Source organism: Heliangelus exortis, chromosome 2, assembly GCF_036169615.1.
Source record: "Heliangelus exortis chromosome 2, bHelExo1.hap1, whole genome shotgun sequence".
In the NCBI taxonomy this organism is placed as follows: Eukaryota; Metazoa; Chordata; class Aves; order Apodiformes; family Trochilidae; genus Heliangelus; species Heliangelus exortis.
Window position 1 is genome coordinate 114825732 of NC_092423.1, and position 17074 is coordinate 114842805.

Here is a 17074-nt window from a genome sequence, read left to right on the forward strand (position 1 = left end):
AAATGGAGGCAGAACTTGACTGAATGGAGTTCTCAGTATGGCATTTAGAAAATTAGAAAACAATTTTGGAAGAAAAAGTGGAAGAAAAAGTTCAGCCTTGGGTCTAGAACAGACAAAAATAAAGCCATCACACCATGGAGTGGAAGCAGTCAATTAGAAAGGATCTTTATCAGTTTATGGTTAAAAAAAAACAGATTGGTGGAATAAACATAATTCTCTAGAAATAAGAATTGTAACCTTCAAAACCATGAAGAATAAGACTGATGAGAAATGATCAAGTTTCACAGCATTGCAGAAAAATAGCAATTCACTAAAAAAAAAAAAAAAAAATTTCAGCCAAGGGACTGTAAAGCACGCTTATTTCTCTTATATCCTACCTTGTAGGACCTCTGACAAGTTATAACGGAAATCCTTTGCTTTGGCTGCATGCATGGTAAAAATACAGAAACCATTATTTTGCATCACTAGACCCAAATAAGTTTCAAACCAGAAACTTCTCTTAAAATCAGTCCAGTTTAAAAAAACATGTACCAACAGACTTGCAAAGCTGTTAAGTTTGTAAAACCAGAAGCAGCAAAAACCTAAGTTGAATTTTACAGAATCAAGGAAAATAGCTCTAAATACGGACACGAATCTTTAAATTTGAGACATTAGTTTTCATTCTTACATACCATTTTAATATTTAATACTATTTTAATATTTAATACTATTTTAAAATTGTCACAATGAGATACCATATGACCATTACAAGCTTGAAAGCGAGGTCATTCAAGAGCTCGTTCCCCAGAGGATGACTGACAGGCAACTGACCAGAGCAGTGGTAACACTGGCTGCCCCCTTTCAACCACTGCTGCAAGTTTGAGAGCTAAAATTGAAACAATGCACATGTAGCTGATATTTAAAATGAACTACAGTATATATATTACAAAGAGGTCCAGATCTGTCTTCAGAGACTTCTTCAATTCTTTAATAAATGTGGTATGTTAACCTTTTTCAACCTTATGAGAATCCTATTTTAACATTGTAACAGAGTTCAGCATTAAAATGTACTTTTTGAACTACATTGCCTATTCTTATCACTTAGGTCATTTGCAAGCAAACGCTGCTATCTATAAACTGAAAATGGCCTCAATAGCATGCATATCATAGTAATATTACAAGTACCTTCAGATTTAAAATTCTTACCTAGAACTTCTTCATAATCTACAAGTTCAAACCAGACAACTGCTACTGATGTCCATACTCCCAGCAAAGCAATTACCATAAACCAGGTGAAAAATGAGCTTCCAGAGAGGCCTTCCTTCTTTCCATTCTTGCCTCCTCCATGCTTAGTCTCTGTTAAAATAAGGCAGACAAGTAAGAAAAATGGATTTGTATAAGAGTTAGAAAATTAAGATCGAGGATGTAATTATAAATCTTATTTCTCACATATACACTGAATACAAGAAATTTGAGTAAATCTTTTATTTAAAAAGAAAAACCTCCACTACTGCTGCTGGCTTTTCATATCACTGTGAATTACAGTAGGAAGCCCAATGATTATCTTAGTAAAAGCCCTATAATCAACCAGACACCAACAAAACTCACGTGCAATTTGTCTGAACAACTTAGCTAGAAATCTCCCCTTCTTCTCTTCTGTGTGTATTTATACAGAGCTTAACATTTCTGAGATGCTTTGCATTCGTGCAAACAGTCCTCAAACTGCCACCAGAGGGCAATATGACCAGCAGAAATAGTTTGGAAGAAAAGCGTTTATTGCAAGGCAAAGTTTCAAGGGTAGTTTAATTAGCTCACGGAATCAGCATGAAAACTCAAATGCCCTAGGGTGGCTCAAAAATTTTAACCATCTTAAGGGTAAGACTCCAAATTCAGCCACTCTACCAACTAAAAATACCTTCCCTGTTGCTCTGAATCAAACAGAGATTCACTATATGCCTAAACCAGTCCACTGAATCCACAAGGCTTCCAGACCCATGAAACATACAAGTAAAAGGATGACACAGAAGCTTAACACAAATCGTATTTTCGTTTATAACCACACATATGGAAAGTGAGTGCATATGAAAAAATACAGTAGTTATGAAAAACCAATGGGAAAAGAAAAAAACAGGCTTTGCCTGCTCAGTCCTAGATAGTGAAGAACAAAGTATCTTGCATATTGTGAAACACTTGAGGAACTTTTCTGTAAATATTGTGATGATATAATAACATAGGAGTTAACTTTATCAAACTAACTACAAAGAATGCTTGATATATTTAATAAAATAGATCGTAGAAAAAGTAAAAAAATACCCTCAAAGCATAGTATCAATACTATTGGTTTTTATAATAAAATGGAGTAACTCTGAAAGATGAGTAACAAGAGGTTGTCACTGACTTTTTTCTGTAACAGATATTACACAGAAGTACTTTCAGACCCTGCTTGCCATCATGTTTGTAGCAGTAATAAACTAACATTTTATTACATTTCTTGTGCTATATACCAATACAAAACCAAACCCAAACAACTCACATCAGCTTTTGCTCAGGTCAGCATTTTATTTTATTTTATTTTATTTTATTTTATTTTATTTTATTTTATTTTATTTTTATTTCTTTGTGGATAAGATGTACAGGTAGCCTGAAAATATAGGCAATGACAAGTGCTAGTACATTCAGAAATATAATCAATTGTATATGAAAATGCAATAATTAGAAATAAACAACTATATTCTGTAATAGCAGAACTTTGTCCCTGTGTTCCAGTATAGCAAACAGAAGCTTTGTATGCATTTAAACTGAAACCTTATGGCTAAAAACATTTACAATTATTCCAGGTTACAACTATGTTCTAGAGAAAACTAGATATTAGAAGACACAAACAGGAAAGAGAATTTTACTCTGTTTCACATTTATCTTACTGTCTTCTACTGTTTACAGCTTGCTGCCTCTGAAGAAGGGGGCTTTGTTTATTAGAGGAGCAGAAAAAAGAAAAAAGAAAACTTAAATAATCAAGCACAGCTGTTCATATTTTCTTCCATTCTAAAAGACTGTCTCATGCAAATACCTTAAAAAATAGACTCTTCTCTAAAAAAATAATTTACTATAGTGACAAAGATACATTTTTATGATGTGGCTTCCCATATATAGAAAAATTATTGAAAAAATCTGCTAAGAATTCAACCACTGCAGCCTGATCACGTAACAGAAGTTGGGTAACAAAATGAACCTATGGCCTGAAGTTTTGACATGGGTCTGAACAAAACCCTGCAACAACTGATGCTGCCTCAGACCTCATTCCACTCAGTAAATTCTCATTTCAAGCCTTTTCCCTGCACATGCTGCCAGCCATGTCAGAAGTAGGTCACTTGCCATATCTGGTAAGCCTGTGCTTACACCACCAGATGTCTTTATGGAGACATCAGAAATTCTGCTCTATTCCTTAATAACAAATCTTTAGAAGTCTTATACCAAGTCAAGCCTAGATAAAAATGTATGAAAACCTTTTCCCTTTTACTGTAACTTAAGACACCTAGCAATTTCACATCCTCCAAAACTAACTCTGAAGTCAAGTATTTGAAGACAAAACAATGTCCATTATGCCAATGTGTGCTCTCCACAAGCAAAAACTAAAGTTACAATTAACCACCTCCATAAACTCACAAAATACCTCTACTCCAAAGAACATATAATCCCAAAGAGAACAGAGGCAGCCTTTAATGCAGACTAGAACAGCAAACTTGCTATAAAACACCAACATACCAGAGTAAGCCAGTAATTTTGCTGATTACAGAATCAGACATAGCCAATATTTGCCACCACACATTTTGCATTTGTTCACAAAAAAGTTAGGACTATACCTGTGTCATCAGCCATAACATTAGTGCTCAATTTCCACAGAGAGACTGTGTCGATGTCACCAAAAATTAACGCTGAAGGCAGAATAAGAAATTATTTATCCCCACTGTATTCTTGCAACAGGAGCAAACAAGTTTCCTAAAGCCAACTCAGCTGGAACCTGAAACTGGACCCAAGAAAAACCTCTCCTCCAAACCTATTTTTAGAGCAGTTATCCTCAGGAGCCAAACGCTGTTCAGAACTCATATGGCAATGTAGCTCTGACGACAATCAAATTCACTCACTCCTAACAGGGCATCCTGGGTAGTTGATCCTTTCCCCTCCCCTTAATCCTCCAACATCAAACACTGCAGCAAATGAAACTGCACAATGTATGTCAGTATTTTTCCTGCAACGTGTGCCTCAGTGCCTGAGCTCTAAGGACATCATATCCCTCAGCATAAGCTGAAACACAAGTCTGGACACAAAGCTTGCCTGCTTGCATTTGTTACATTGGCCCTCACCCAAGAAACTTTCTCCATGCTGGCACTCCTCTCTAGCAGGAGCCCCAAGTGCCTTGTGGAGAATGCTCATTTCAAAATTGCTGGCTAGTTTCAGAATAAAAGACAGCTAGATGCTAAAACGTAGCTTGAGTCTTCTAAAAGAGAGCTATTGAAATCAACCACACATATTCTTGCCAATGAGTTTTCAGATCAGAACTGTTCCCCTAGTATACCTTATATTTGCTTCTAGCAGACCTAAAGGGAGTTACTGATGGCTTTGCCAAAGCAAAGCCTGTTTCCCTAGAATGCAATGCACCACCTGCCATAATGGTAAGCCAGGCAAAAATTCTACTGCATATTTTTTAGAAGTAGTAGAGGAGTTGATTTCGCTTTTTGCCCTGTCTGTCCAGAAAGGACTAACTCATTCACTCCTCTAAATCCTGACAACGAGCACACTACCTCTACAATTTAAAGATAATGCAAATAATTAAGGATCAACATACTCTCTTTGTAAGACTCAGCAGATGAGGGGGAACCCCCACTAATACACTGTTCAACTTGTTTACATCTTAGTTTTAGCAAAATATTCTTTTTCAACTGCATTTCAAACAAAAGCCAGCTCCTTTTGGGTGGTGGGAAAGCAGAAACAAACTAATGTCTCATTAAGAGCAACCCTAATTAAAACTTTAGGAGCTAGCACTCTGCCCTTCCTCCCCTACTCTTCTTTAAATAACTGACATCAGGTAGATAGAGAGAAGAGTTGAATGTTACAGCCACTGAAAAACATTTGCCCCTTGTGGCTTTTAACAGCCTGCAACTAATTCCCAAATGCACTTCCCAATAGCTCAAGGGTGAAAGTGAGAAATAACACACACCTGATTTTAAGACTTTTCAAATGAATGTAAAGACAGTACAGGCAGTTGATTCTATATCCAGTATATCTTTTAGCTATTTTTAAAGCCACTTCAATACATCAAACAGAACACTTCGAAAAACACAGCTTACATATGTACCTATGTACATATGAATGCTTAAGTTCAAAATATCAAACAACATAGTTTGGGTTAGTTTTGTGAAAGACAAAGCTTAAATTGAATAGATACATATTTACGATACAACTTAATATTGGGATAGCCAAGTTAACAGCACAAACATCTGTGTTTAAATGCTGTGACTACAGGATTGTCTTCTGGTTCTTTTTTGCAGCAACTCAAATTGCTCACTAACACTCAAAACTGTGACTCTACACCTCACTTTTATAACTGTTCCAAATTTCAAACTCTTCAAATTCAAAGTAGTCTTACTACAACCATACACTCCATGCTATTTTAGCTTATTTTAGAAAAGCATAATTGAAAATCAGACTAGCAGCATTAATTCCATCTGTAGATCACTGACAAAGTGAAAGCAAGTAAGTCTAGAGGAAAAAAAAATCAACTATGAACACAAAAAGAAAGGAAGATTTCAAAGTATCGACTTAAGCTTCAATAATATGCACAATTATTTCCCACAGGAGGGCATATGGAAGTCATCATGGATTATCACAGGAAGAGTAGGGAGCACACCAGCAGGCAGTTACTAGAAATTACAAAAGCAAAGTAAAAGGAAAAACAAACAAACAAAAAAAAATAACCTCACAGAAATAGCTAAATAATATATTTCAGAGGAAAAATTATCAATCAGCTAGATTCATAGAGAGCCTTCAGAACAAACTCAGTTTAAAAGTCAAATGAAGGGTGCTAAAAACAGGTAGGGGAGAGAAGTAGAAAAAAAAAATAAATATAAAAGAACCATCATACCATCAATTGAGCTTACCTAGTAGCAGGGAAAACAACATTTCTTGTATGAGCATGGCCATGGCCTACTACTGCTTAACATTTTTGCCAAATTATCTTTTCCAATATGATTACTGACAAAACAATTGTTGCAAGCCGTTCTCAGCCATAAAATTGCAGTTAATTTTTGTAAACAGTTTTTATGTGTGGGGACAGGCAACAGGTATTTTGAATAAAATATCTAATAAAAGGAAGTTTACAGCATTTCACGTTTGCCCTTGCCTATTAAAATATAAGCTGCTTCTTTTCTGCTTTCACTACTGTGAGACAGGCCAGAAATACATATGTATACAGATACATACTTTTTGTGATACTTATTTTACTATCTAGACTCTGTTTTGAACTACTCCATTCTGAGAATTCCAAACATCATCATGATTGCAAGTGCTATCCTAAGGTAAAACAGATTTTCATCTGTAATTTACTTTCAGTGTACCAAGGGTACAATAATGGCCAAATCTGAGCTTTTGATGTAGTTTTACAAGCTCTGTTTCATTTTGTAGGGGAAGAGTGCTACCCTCTTCTGCTTACAGAGAATGGGGATTTTTACTAAAATACCCATGGTATCAGTTTTAAAATATACCAACTTCTGATTTCATAAACATTCATACTCAGAATTTTTTTTATTTATACAAACAAGCATGACATCAGGATCTTTCAATATCTAAAGATTAAGGTAAATATTTACTTTGAATACATTCAACATAAATTATTTTTTAAATATAATTGATTCTTCCTTTTGGTATCTATGAACCCTTCTTTAGCACTGCAAACTTAACAGAAAATAGGTGAAAAAAAAGTGGCTTTCTATTACTATTCTTATTAAAAACTAGATCTCAGCCCCACATTTTATATAATCCAATCTATATGGTTAGAAAGATACCTGAGCACATTATCAAAGGACTTTATTAAAATAAATCAGAAACTTACTAGGTAGGAACAAAGAAATAGATCGCAATGACAAAGCTGTAAGTTCAAAGAAAACAAAAACCACTACTCAAAGTTGAAATAATACATAAGCCCAACAAAAGGCAATTCTGTCTCTCCTGCTGCCACTTCACAGATTTTTATCCCAGTGTTTCAGGAACTTCTTATTTTACATATAATCAATTATCACATATACTCTCAAGGTCATTAATTTTTGATCCCAAGAAGATCTCTGATAGTTAAGAATCTTACTACACAAATAATAAAAAAAATAAGCCAAAAACTAAAAACAAGAGCAAAGTCACAAATTCAGGAATGGACAGCTAGGCATCACCAGTGGAGATGCTAATGGTGGCCAACTATTGAGGAAAAAAATTAAAAAACTGCATCACAAAAAAAACCCTCTAGGCTCATAAGCCTTGTGATGAACTTCCCTAATGAAAGGAAACTTCTCCCTCCGACAGCTGAAGAGATTCCATTTAACCATCTCCTGGAATTCAGCACTTATTATTAATGATGAGAAAGATTTGATACTCAGTTCCCTCCTCTGCACTGGGGAGCAGAGTGTGAATTTCTTTGGAGGTCTAAGACACATTTTTAAGTATAGCAAAGTCATTTAGTCCTTCACAATGGAGCCGTTTATTCAGGTACAGTCAAATCCTAAGTGGCTTCAACTGCAATTTGTTAGAGAGGAACTCTGCAGAACAGAGACTACAGCAAGATTTTCCTCCTCCACTCCAGGTAAGTAAGAGGATTCTGGACATAACTGGCCTAGCAGCATGTTCACTCTCAGCAAGCTGAAATCTTTGTTTCTATTTGGATTGGAACTGTTTCAACAACAAGAATTTGTAATTAGTCTCACTCTGTTCAAGTGTAAGCCATAAACACCAGCTCCAACACTGAAAGTCAACCAAACCTTTTATTCTTTAAGAAGAAAATGGAATTACATCTTTTTCTCCTCTGTCCTGTGTGAGAGCTCCAATTACCAAATTATTACCCAGGAGTGAGAAACCTCTCTTTCCAGCCCTCTTCTACATAGAATCTTATTATCTGAAAATATCCATCAAGAAAAATAAATATATGTAGGGTTTTTTTGGTTTTTTGTTGTTTTGGTTTTTTTTATATTCAGTATGTAAAGAGATGGTGAATAATTTTTTAAAGTCAGCCCATTTCTGAATAGAAACTGTTAAAGTTCAAAGTTCTTTTAAGCCTACAGATAACTTTCTGGTTCACAGGAAGGACCACAGTATATAACAGCTTCTTAGTTGTTAGGTAAGGTGATTTGTTACAAAGTGAGAATTAATTAATCATCCAGAGAAATGAAACACAAAACAAGAACAAGTTTATCCTCTGCTGTCAAGCATCATTGCCAATGTTGGTTTCTTAAGTATTCTTCTGATGTAGTTACATTTATTCTGACTGGAAGCAGTGAACAAATCATGATTTCCTTCAATTTAAATGATTCTTTTAAGACACACATACACAACAAAACTCAGAAAAAAGAAGAGGAAGAAACCTACTCATAAAAGAAACATTATAAGAATTACTATCTTTGTTGCTGCGTTTTGAAAGAAACAGAAATTTTTCTCTCTAACAGCAAAACAGTCATCAATTCAGGATGAAAAGAAACTTAATGGGAAGTTCTGTCCTAAGAGGTTGCACAGTTTCTTAAGACTTGTGAAAGGCACTTTGCCTACACACAGCACAGCAGTGAAGCACTGACACTGCAAGCTCCATACTTCACCATGAGGCTTGGAGGGAACAGCTGTCTGCCTGCCACCAACAGAGCTGCTGCTGGGAACAACCTTCCTCTGGAGTGCTGTTTGTCTAAAGCACAAGGGCTGAAGTCAGAGGAGGTAAAAATGAATACAGAATCATAGAATTGGCTGGGTTGGAAGGGACCTCAGAGATCATCAAGTCCAACCCTTGATCCACTACCACTGCAGTTACCAGACCATGGCACTGAGTGCCACATCCAGTCTCTTTTTAAATATCTCCAGGGATGGAGAATCCACCACTTCCCTGGGCAGCCCATTCCAATGCCTGATCACCCTCTCGGGAAAGAAATTCTTTCTAATGTCCAACCTGTCCAGAGATACATGTTAGGAAGAGAAAATCCTGAATCTATACCTGCTTCTTTTCTAAATATGCAAGAAAGGTGGTCCCTTGGAAAAGCCAGTCAAATTTCGGCCAAATCATGTTTTGGGTTTTTGCTATTTAAATTAGCATTTTTTAACAGTTATCCATTCAAAAATTATTACAATGTAAAAATATACAAAAATGTGCACACAGATTATTAATAATGACATTGCTTACAGGAGTTTTATAATTAATAGTGACTACCAACAGGAATTTATTTAAAGCAGTGTTTAATGCATCCATCGTATACTATATTAATAGCTTGAATTACTTTTTAAAAAAAAAAAAGTTTTCTCCACAAGCTTAAAGATAGTATAGTAATAGGCTTAGAGTGTTAGCTTTTTAGAAAAAATAGAAGTCCTGTAGAGAAACAAAAATATTTTCTATTATCTATTTACCTAATCTAAATACAGAAAAGTAAATCTTCCTACGTTATATTATTCACACTTTAGTCATTGCCACAAGTTTTTCCTTTGTATAGAATGAAAATAGAATTGATGTCCAAAATTGAATGTAGAAGCTGCTTCTTGTAAACCTACTTGACTCAAGCACAATTTTTGTACACTTCTCACTCTCTCCCCCTTTTTCAAGCCATAGCTCAAAATTCCAACTTTGACATCTTAAACACCAAGCTAAGAAATTCAAGGTTAAGACTACAAGCTTAAAAAGAAACTTTGTCTCCTGCTACAGGATCAACATATCTATACTAGCTATAACACTGATGAGGAGACAAAATTAATTTTCATTTTAACTGTGAAGATGACAAAAATCTTTAATAGGTTCTATTTGTTAACCAGATCTCTCCCACATAACACTCGGAAATAAGAGGATTTAAAATTTTACAGTCTACCTGTCTTGTATTTGGATGATTTAATGTAGCCAACAGTCCCATATAATTATTAGGTTAATTAAATATTTGGTTGTATTTAGGCCAGGGCAGAGTTCAGGAAAGGTAAATGTGGAGAGGAAAAACAAGAAATATTTAAGCCCACAACAGGAAAACTCTGCTGGTGGTGACCCTTTTAAAAGTTTTTATTACATAACATTGAAAATCCACATCTCTGAATTTAGCAAGCTGGCATTAATTTTAGGGTATTTTTTTCCTTGTTCCATTTTCCTATCTGGTAATGTAGGTCACATCCATTTGTTTTAGCAACAAGCCCCAATTAAGCCACAAAGGAAAGAAAATAGATGATGGAGTTTCAGTTCTTTCAATTTTTCTCATGGTATGAAGGAGTTTGAAACAGAAGCAAACAAAAATTCAGTTACCATGCAAGTATCTAGAACTCTGCTATTCACAGATTTCTGATAATGGGGAAAAAAAACAACAAACAAAACAAAAACAAGCAAACAAAAAAACTTTTAAAAATCCTTTTTCTTAAGCCTAAAGCTTATCAAAGGTAATTAGGTGCTAGTTCACAGAGGTACTATGCAACTGCAATTCCTACAGCGTTCAAAAGTACGTCTCTCATACCAACAGTCATTACATATTCTTGGATCTATAAAATGGTTTTAAAATAAGTTTTTAGGCAATCTCAGTTGCAAAAGAATTGCTATTTTCACAACTTTCTTGCTACAAAAGATACGTTTGTGCCCTGCAGTTAGTATGGAATTAAATAGTTCCAAACTGTTAGCTGAGGTTTCTTTAATATTAAAAAAACACCTTAAAAAACACCAGTGTAAAAAGCAAGAAAGTGAGATATGTTACATTAGTAACTAATTGCCAATTAACATTTAAGCATAACCCCAGGAGATAAAATTGTAAAACAAGAAAAACACTACTCAAGTATTAAATATTTTATAAAGTAAGTCTTCACACAAACAACTTGGCATCATTTGTTATACTGGGTAAGTACATGCATGGTGATTGTGCAAATGAATATGAAGGAGAGACTAAAATTTGTTTAATTTTAAAAGTTCTAACAAAGCTGAACCACACATACTACAGCCTGCTCAAACTCAGCAGATGCTTATCTGCATACTTCATTTCCAGTGTGTTTATACTAGAGTTATAATTTCCACATCAAAGCATAGCTCAAAACCCTTCCATGCAAAGAGCTAGTCCGTAGGGTGCAGTTAGGAAAAAGACTGCTTGCAGGCTCTCACACAGATTACCAGTTTGTGATCTTCATGAGGAAAGAATCACTTGAAGTAACTCAGAACTTCACTGCTCAAGTAATCTACAATGAAGAATTCAACATAAGAATTAACACAGGAACATTTTTTGCACTCTTTGAAATGATTCAGGAAGGTCCAGCTGAGAAGGAATTCTTTTCTTTCCCATAAGGGTGATCAGTAAAGAGGTTTCCAGTTTAAAGAAACAGCAATTTTGAAATCTTACCTTTTTATTCACTTAACACAAGTGCCTTTTACCTCTAGTAAATGTTATTGTCTTCACTGAAGTCCTTAACTATCCATCCATTACATTAGCACATCCAGCCATTCATGTTCTGTGTTCACACCATGGCTCCACACAACACCATAGAACATTAAACTGGCTTCAGCTTTCCCTGATGCCCAGCCACTCACCCTCATCTCTTCCCTTCTACCCAAATGACATTCTGTTTAACTGTGCACTGAGACAGTCTCGGGGGAAAAGGCAAGAGTCAGCTTTTGGCTTATCAGGTCCCTGGTGTGATTCACCCAGCACCTGCACAACTCCTAATTTGGGTACAGGGAAGGGGAATTCAAAAGAGGAAGACTGCAGAGCAACCTCAAACTAAATTAAGCTGACTGCAGACCTACAGCATTGGACTGTAAAAAGATTTAACTCCTTAATCCCCCAATATGATACATGTCTCTGAAGTCTGAACCTCGTGTGGCTACCATCTTTGGATTTTCAGATGTATTCTCAGAATAACAGCCAAAGTCTAGGGAAATATACTCCAACTTTATCTCCCCTGAGATTATTAGTGATGATTCAGGTTTTCAACCTAGAATTTTCAGCAAGCTCTACCCCCAAAAGCTTACTGAAAAGGTTAGCTTTCTTAGGTACTATTTAAACTCAGTGAAATGCTCAAAATGTAAGACACCCTTACAAATGTTGAGTGCAAGTGGAAGTGCTCTTCCATACCTGAAGCACCATCAGTAGTATCTTTTGGCCCACAATGACATCCTGCACGTTAGACAACACAGGATAGGCACAAGATTTCACCCCACACTGTCAAAAGGGGCAGAACTTTCCTTGATATCTTTACCATGTGGCAGCATCTCTGTAAAAAGGGTGAGCAATCTCCCAGTGCTCCAGAATTCTTATGGATAAAAAGTACTGAAAGAGGGATAGTATCATACTCTTTGTTTTTATGTTAATCCTACTACACCTAGGTATGAACTTTAAAACCCAAAATACTATTTTCTTGAGAAAAAGCAAGGGGAAGAAATCCAGACACAAAGCAATATGGGAAAACAAGTCATAAAAGCATATACTGTGTTCAAATTGATTGTTTAAGGATTAAGAGTTCATTTAACTCTAGCTCTGGACAAATGAATGAAGACATATACCCAGGACTCACTGTTACAATGCATAACTGCTTGTGTATATAGAGGAATACTTGGATTAACAATTCTAAGAATGTTATTCACATCACTTTAATCAGAGATAAGAAATGACTTGCTTGAAGAGTTACTGCTATGATTCTATGACAAAAGGTGTGAAAAAGTAACATCAGTAATTTCAGTGATGACACTGCTGCACGTACCATCCTTATGGTATTTGGACCATATAGGTGTTTGGACCATTACTGATGATTCCATTATTTAATTTGGCAGATTATTTTACAATATGTTAAAATGTCCTCCAGAAAGGCCACCTTGCACAAGACAGACAGATGAATCATAAAGTTACCTTCTGCATTTTTGTGGTTTTGCTATTTGTATTAGCACCTGGTTAAGAGTTTCCTGAAGATTTAGCGAAGAAACATAGGTACACAATTATTTAGATACATTGTTACTGATATGAGCAATTCTACTTTGAAAGTTATAGTTAGCTATTAGGTACTAGGTCCACAAATGCTATTAAAGTTCAGACATCCAGGATTAGTCTCACAAATCATCAACTTTTCTGGTTAAATCCATCTTGTTCCAAATGCAGAGACATGTTTTTTGCCAGTCTGTGCCAGATGGTTTAAAAAAAATATTAATAATCTGGCACTAGGTCTTGGACTAGTTGTAAACAATTAAATTAGGCCATAGGATAAGCTTGGTGTAGAAATCACTGTGACATTTCTAAGACAGTAGATAAACATTCCAGCATTGAGACACAGACAGAGAGTTTCTCATTTGTCTGCCACAGTCATAGCAACTCTATGCTATAGCAACTCTAACAAAGTAATAACTCTCCAATATACACTCCTGAACACCAAAGATGTTACAAGAAAATATCAGAACATTGAGTTCACCCAGTCAAATCAAAGCACTGAGCAGTGACTAACTGAATTAGTGAAAATTTGTATTAGTTCAACAAGCACTAGGAGTCACTTGGACAAACCAGTAAAAACATTTGTTAGCCCCCCAGAGCATCCCAAATTTACATCTCACTTATAACCTTCAACACCTTAATACCCTTCCTCCCAAGGACTGCAGTTAAAATTAAGAAGGAAAAAATGGACAGATTATAAAAAGAGAAATTAAGTGATACAGTGCATAATTGTAAAGTCAAGAGCAAAAAGCAAGGATAGCAGCCAGTAGTTTAGATCAGAAACTAGAGAGGCAGAATTTTTAGACAGATGGAAGCATTACATTTACACAGATTCCATAGTGTAAGTAAAGGAGCTGTTATACCACAGCACAGCTGGGTAGCTGAGAGAGACCAGAGAAGGCATGGGCAATCCCACTTAAAGTAATGATGTAAAGTTCAGTGTTCCCAAGAGCCAAGAAAAGAGCTTCAGCAGGAAAAAAAAGTATTTAGCTGATGAATCTTCTCTGCTCTTTAAGTAAATTAAAAAGCTGAGGCCACAGATTATACAATGGATTCTGCAGGCCAGTGACAAGAAGTAAAACCATCCAATAAAGACACCATTAAACATCTTTTCCTAAGTATCCTCAAACTGTCAAACTGTGACCTGTTTTTTGCTTCTGTACTCCAAATAAAATTATTGCTTTATTCATACAATTCTGTAAATCTCACTTTCAAAGAAGTGTGTATTAGTAGCAGCACAAAACTTAATTTTTTTTATTTTTTTTTTAACTTGGACTGATTTGACATCTTCTAGTATATGACCTTTGAAAGTAAAAGGTAGAGTTCTATTTCTAAAAGATATTTAGTTCCATTTCAGACATTTTGATGAACCTGATTACTCATTTAGATGCAGGCATTGTCTTCAGCACACAGATTTTTTCAGATGTGGTGGGAATTTCAGTGGTTTCAGAGCTATGAGCAATACCTTGGCAAGAAGCCACGTCGTCACCCATGAGCTGCTGTGAAAGTGAATACTACAACATTTTCAGAAATGTCCCAGACCTGAGGTTTCCATACTTCACAGTTATAAGCCTTCTCAAAATTATCTGTTCATCTTAACTTCACTTTATTCCTCAACTATGGAAAGCTTACTGGCTCCTGTGAAGACTCTGCTGTTCTAGTTGTTCTTTTACTCACACAGCAGTAATCATCCATTACCTCTTTCTGCAGCTGCAACTGTGAAAACAGCATCAGCTTCATGCTGTAATGTCTACAGTTGTCCAAGGGATTCTAAGTTACTGAAACTAACAAAACATTTGCCGAAATTTAAGAGGCTACATCTTAGGAGAGTATCTAATACATTACTCATACTGTTTCATCTCCTCACAGATAACAGTCAAGAGTCCTCAGTGCAATTACTCAAACCAGATATATTTTAATACAAAGAGATAAAGTTTTACTCAGACTTAAAATAAAAACCTATGAAATACTTTCTTACTTAGTCAGAGATTTAATTTCTTGATAAATTTATTTTTCAAAGGTTGACAGACCTTTAAAGTGATATTTAAAACAGTAACAAGAATCATGTTTGTACTGGGGATGCATGCTTTTAATGCATTATCATGGCAAATCTGTATTTAGTGTGCTTAATATATGATGATGATCAGAAAAACTTCAGTCCAAGAAAAATAGTGCAGTATAGACTATACAGCATAGGTCAACAACTGAAAAAGATGGATTTTTTAAAATAAAATTTTAAAAAACAACCAGTTTTATGTATATTGCAATCTCATCTCTAAACTCTACTATGCTTAGGAATATTTGAAATCTTTTTTCTCTTAATTCATTATGTGATAGGCAAACTAAGCCTATAAGGTTCATCTTTTAATTAACACTGTTGCCCCTATTCCTGATACATTCAAAGATGAATGACAGGTACTGTTTCAGTGCCATTGCCACATTTCATCCCTGGAGCTCTGCGCTTGTCAAGCTCAAAACCGAGTTACAGAGAGCAAACATTCAGTCTCTGATACTTCCTTTCCCTGGTGCAGTGTGCATGGTTGCATCGTGACTCCAGAAGTAGTACATACCTTATTTCTCTTTCAAGCATGTTCTGCTATGCTTGAGAGTGCTACTGCACATAAAGTTTTGCCCTCAAACTGTCCACACACAGCAGTTAATGAATGGTCAGATTTGCTACGGTGTTACTGATCGGGAAGGGCAAGGATAAGTGGGTCAAAAAAACCCTTCTGCTTGCATTTTTTCCGAGATTATTCCCCTCCTCGCTTCTATACTTACAGGAACGGTCAGCTTAGATGCTGCAATTACAATAGATCTAATAACTTTAGACCCGCGTTGTTAAGCAGGTCAGCCTGAGGAGATATTCCAACACCCAAGTTTGAACACACGAAAAACGGCGACTTCGATAGCATCAGAGACTGAGCATCCCGGTTCTACCCCCTGATGCTGGAGGAACTGATCTGAGCGCACGATCCCGGGTTACCTACAGATGTCGACACCCGGCCCGGACAGACGACCCGGGGCTCGCCCCAACCCTTTCGGGGAGCTGTGCCCATCGCCGAGGCCCGGCCAGGCAACTTTCTCCTCCACGTGAACTCCCGAGAAAAGGAGCGACGGAAACCCGGAGCATAAACCTCGGCCGCTTCTCCCTGACCCTCGTCCCCAGCTCCCGCAGCGCAGGAGGAGCGCGGCCCCCGCAGCCCAGAAGGGGAGGGGGAGGGCGGGGGTGGCTGCCCCTCAGCCCGCCGGGAAGCACAAGCGGAGGGGAAGGGGCAGCCACCTCCTCACTTCGCCCGGGGGCTCCCCCTCGCCGCACTGAGACGCGACGTGGGCCCCAGACCCTTCCCCACCCCCAGCTCCGGCACCGCGGCCGCCAGGCTACCCCCCGCCTCCCTCACCGCCCCCCCCCGCCCCCCCACAAGCTGCGGCCCCGCTGCCGCGGCGTTGCCGCTCACCTCTCTTGGAACCGGGGCTGGGGCTCCCGCCGGCGCCTCTGGAGCTTTTGCGTGAGGCCATGGCACCTCCTGTCAGGCGGCAAGGGAGGAGGACGGAGAGGGGCGGGGGAGAAGGGGTGGGGGGGGGGGAGGGAAGGAGGAGGCGGTAGCTGCGTGCGCGGCGGGAGCGGGGCGGGGCCGCGGCGAGACCGAGTCCAGCACCGCCACCACCTCCCGAGCCCCGCGTGCGGCAGCGCCTTGCGGCCACAGCAGCGCAGCCTAACGGGACCACCCCCACCCGGCCCGGCGCGGCCCGACTCGGTCCGCCCGCCAATGGCGAGGCGCTCCCGGGAGCCAGGCGGGGCGCCTCTGGGCTCCGATTGGCGGCGGCGGTGCTGAAGGGGGTGGGGTGCTGGCTGCGCGCTCCCGACCGGCTCCCCGCCGCCGCGGGCGCTTTTGAACGTGGCAGCGCGGGAGCGAGCGGGCGGCCTCTCGCGAGGGTTC

The 17074-nt window shown here is 38.0% G+C and overlaps 1 protein-coding gene across 21 annotated transcripts in view; it reads right to left on the reverse strand.

The window, feature by feature from the left end:
• Nucleotides 1-16870, reverse strand: part of ASPH (aspartate beta-hydroxylase) — a 105438-nt gene extending 88568 nt beyond the window's left edge. For 6 of the 21 annotated variants that reach the window (XM_071737636.1, XM_071737625.1, XM_071737622.1 and 3 more), the window contains exons 1-3: nucleotides 16592-16865; nucleotides 1186-1335; nucleotides 378-422 (exon numbers count right to left, since the gene is read on the reverse strand). In XM_071737636.1, coding sequence (XP_071593737.1) covers nucleotides 378-422; nucleotides 1186-1335; nucleotides 16592-16652 — 256 coding nt within the window. In that variant the 5' untranslated portion in view covers nucleotides 16653-16865. Of the gene's footprint in view, nucleotides 1-377; nucleotides 423-1185; nucleotides 1336-3839; nucleotides 4104-11335; nucleotides 11401-16591 lie in introns of those variants that run through there. The other 15 variants (XM_071737638.1, XM_071737637.1, XM_071737635.1 and 12 more) reach the window with 10 other exon arrangements.
• Between the last annotated feature and the right edge of the window lie 204 nt (nucleotides 16871-17074).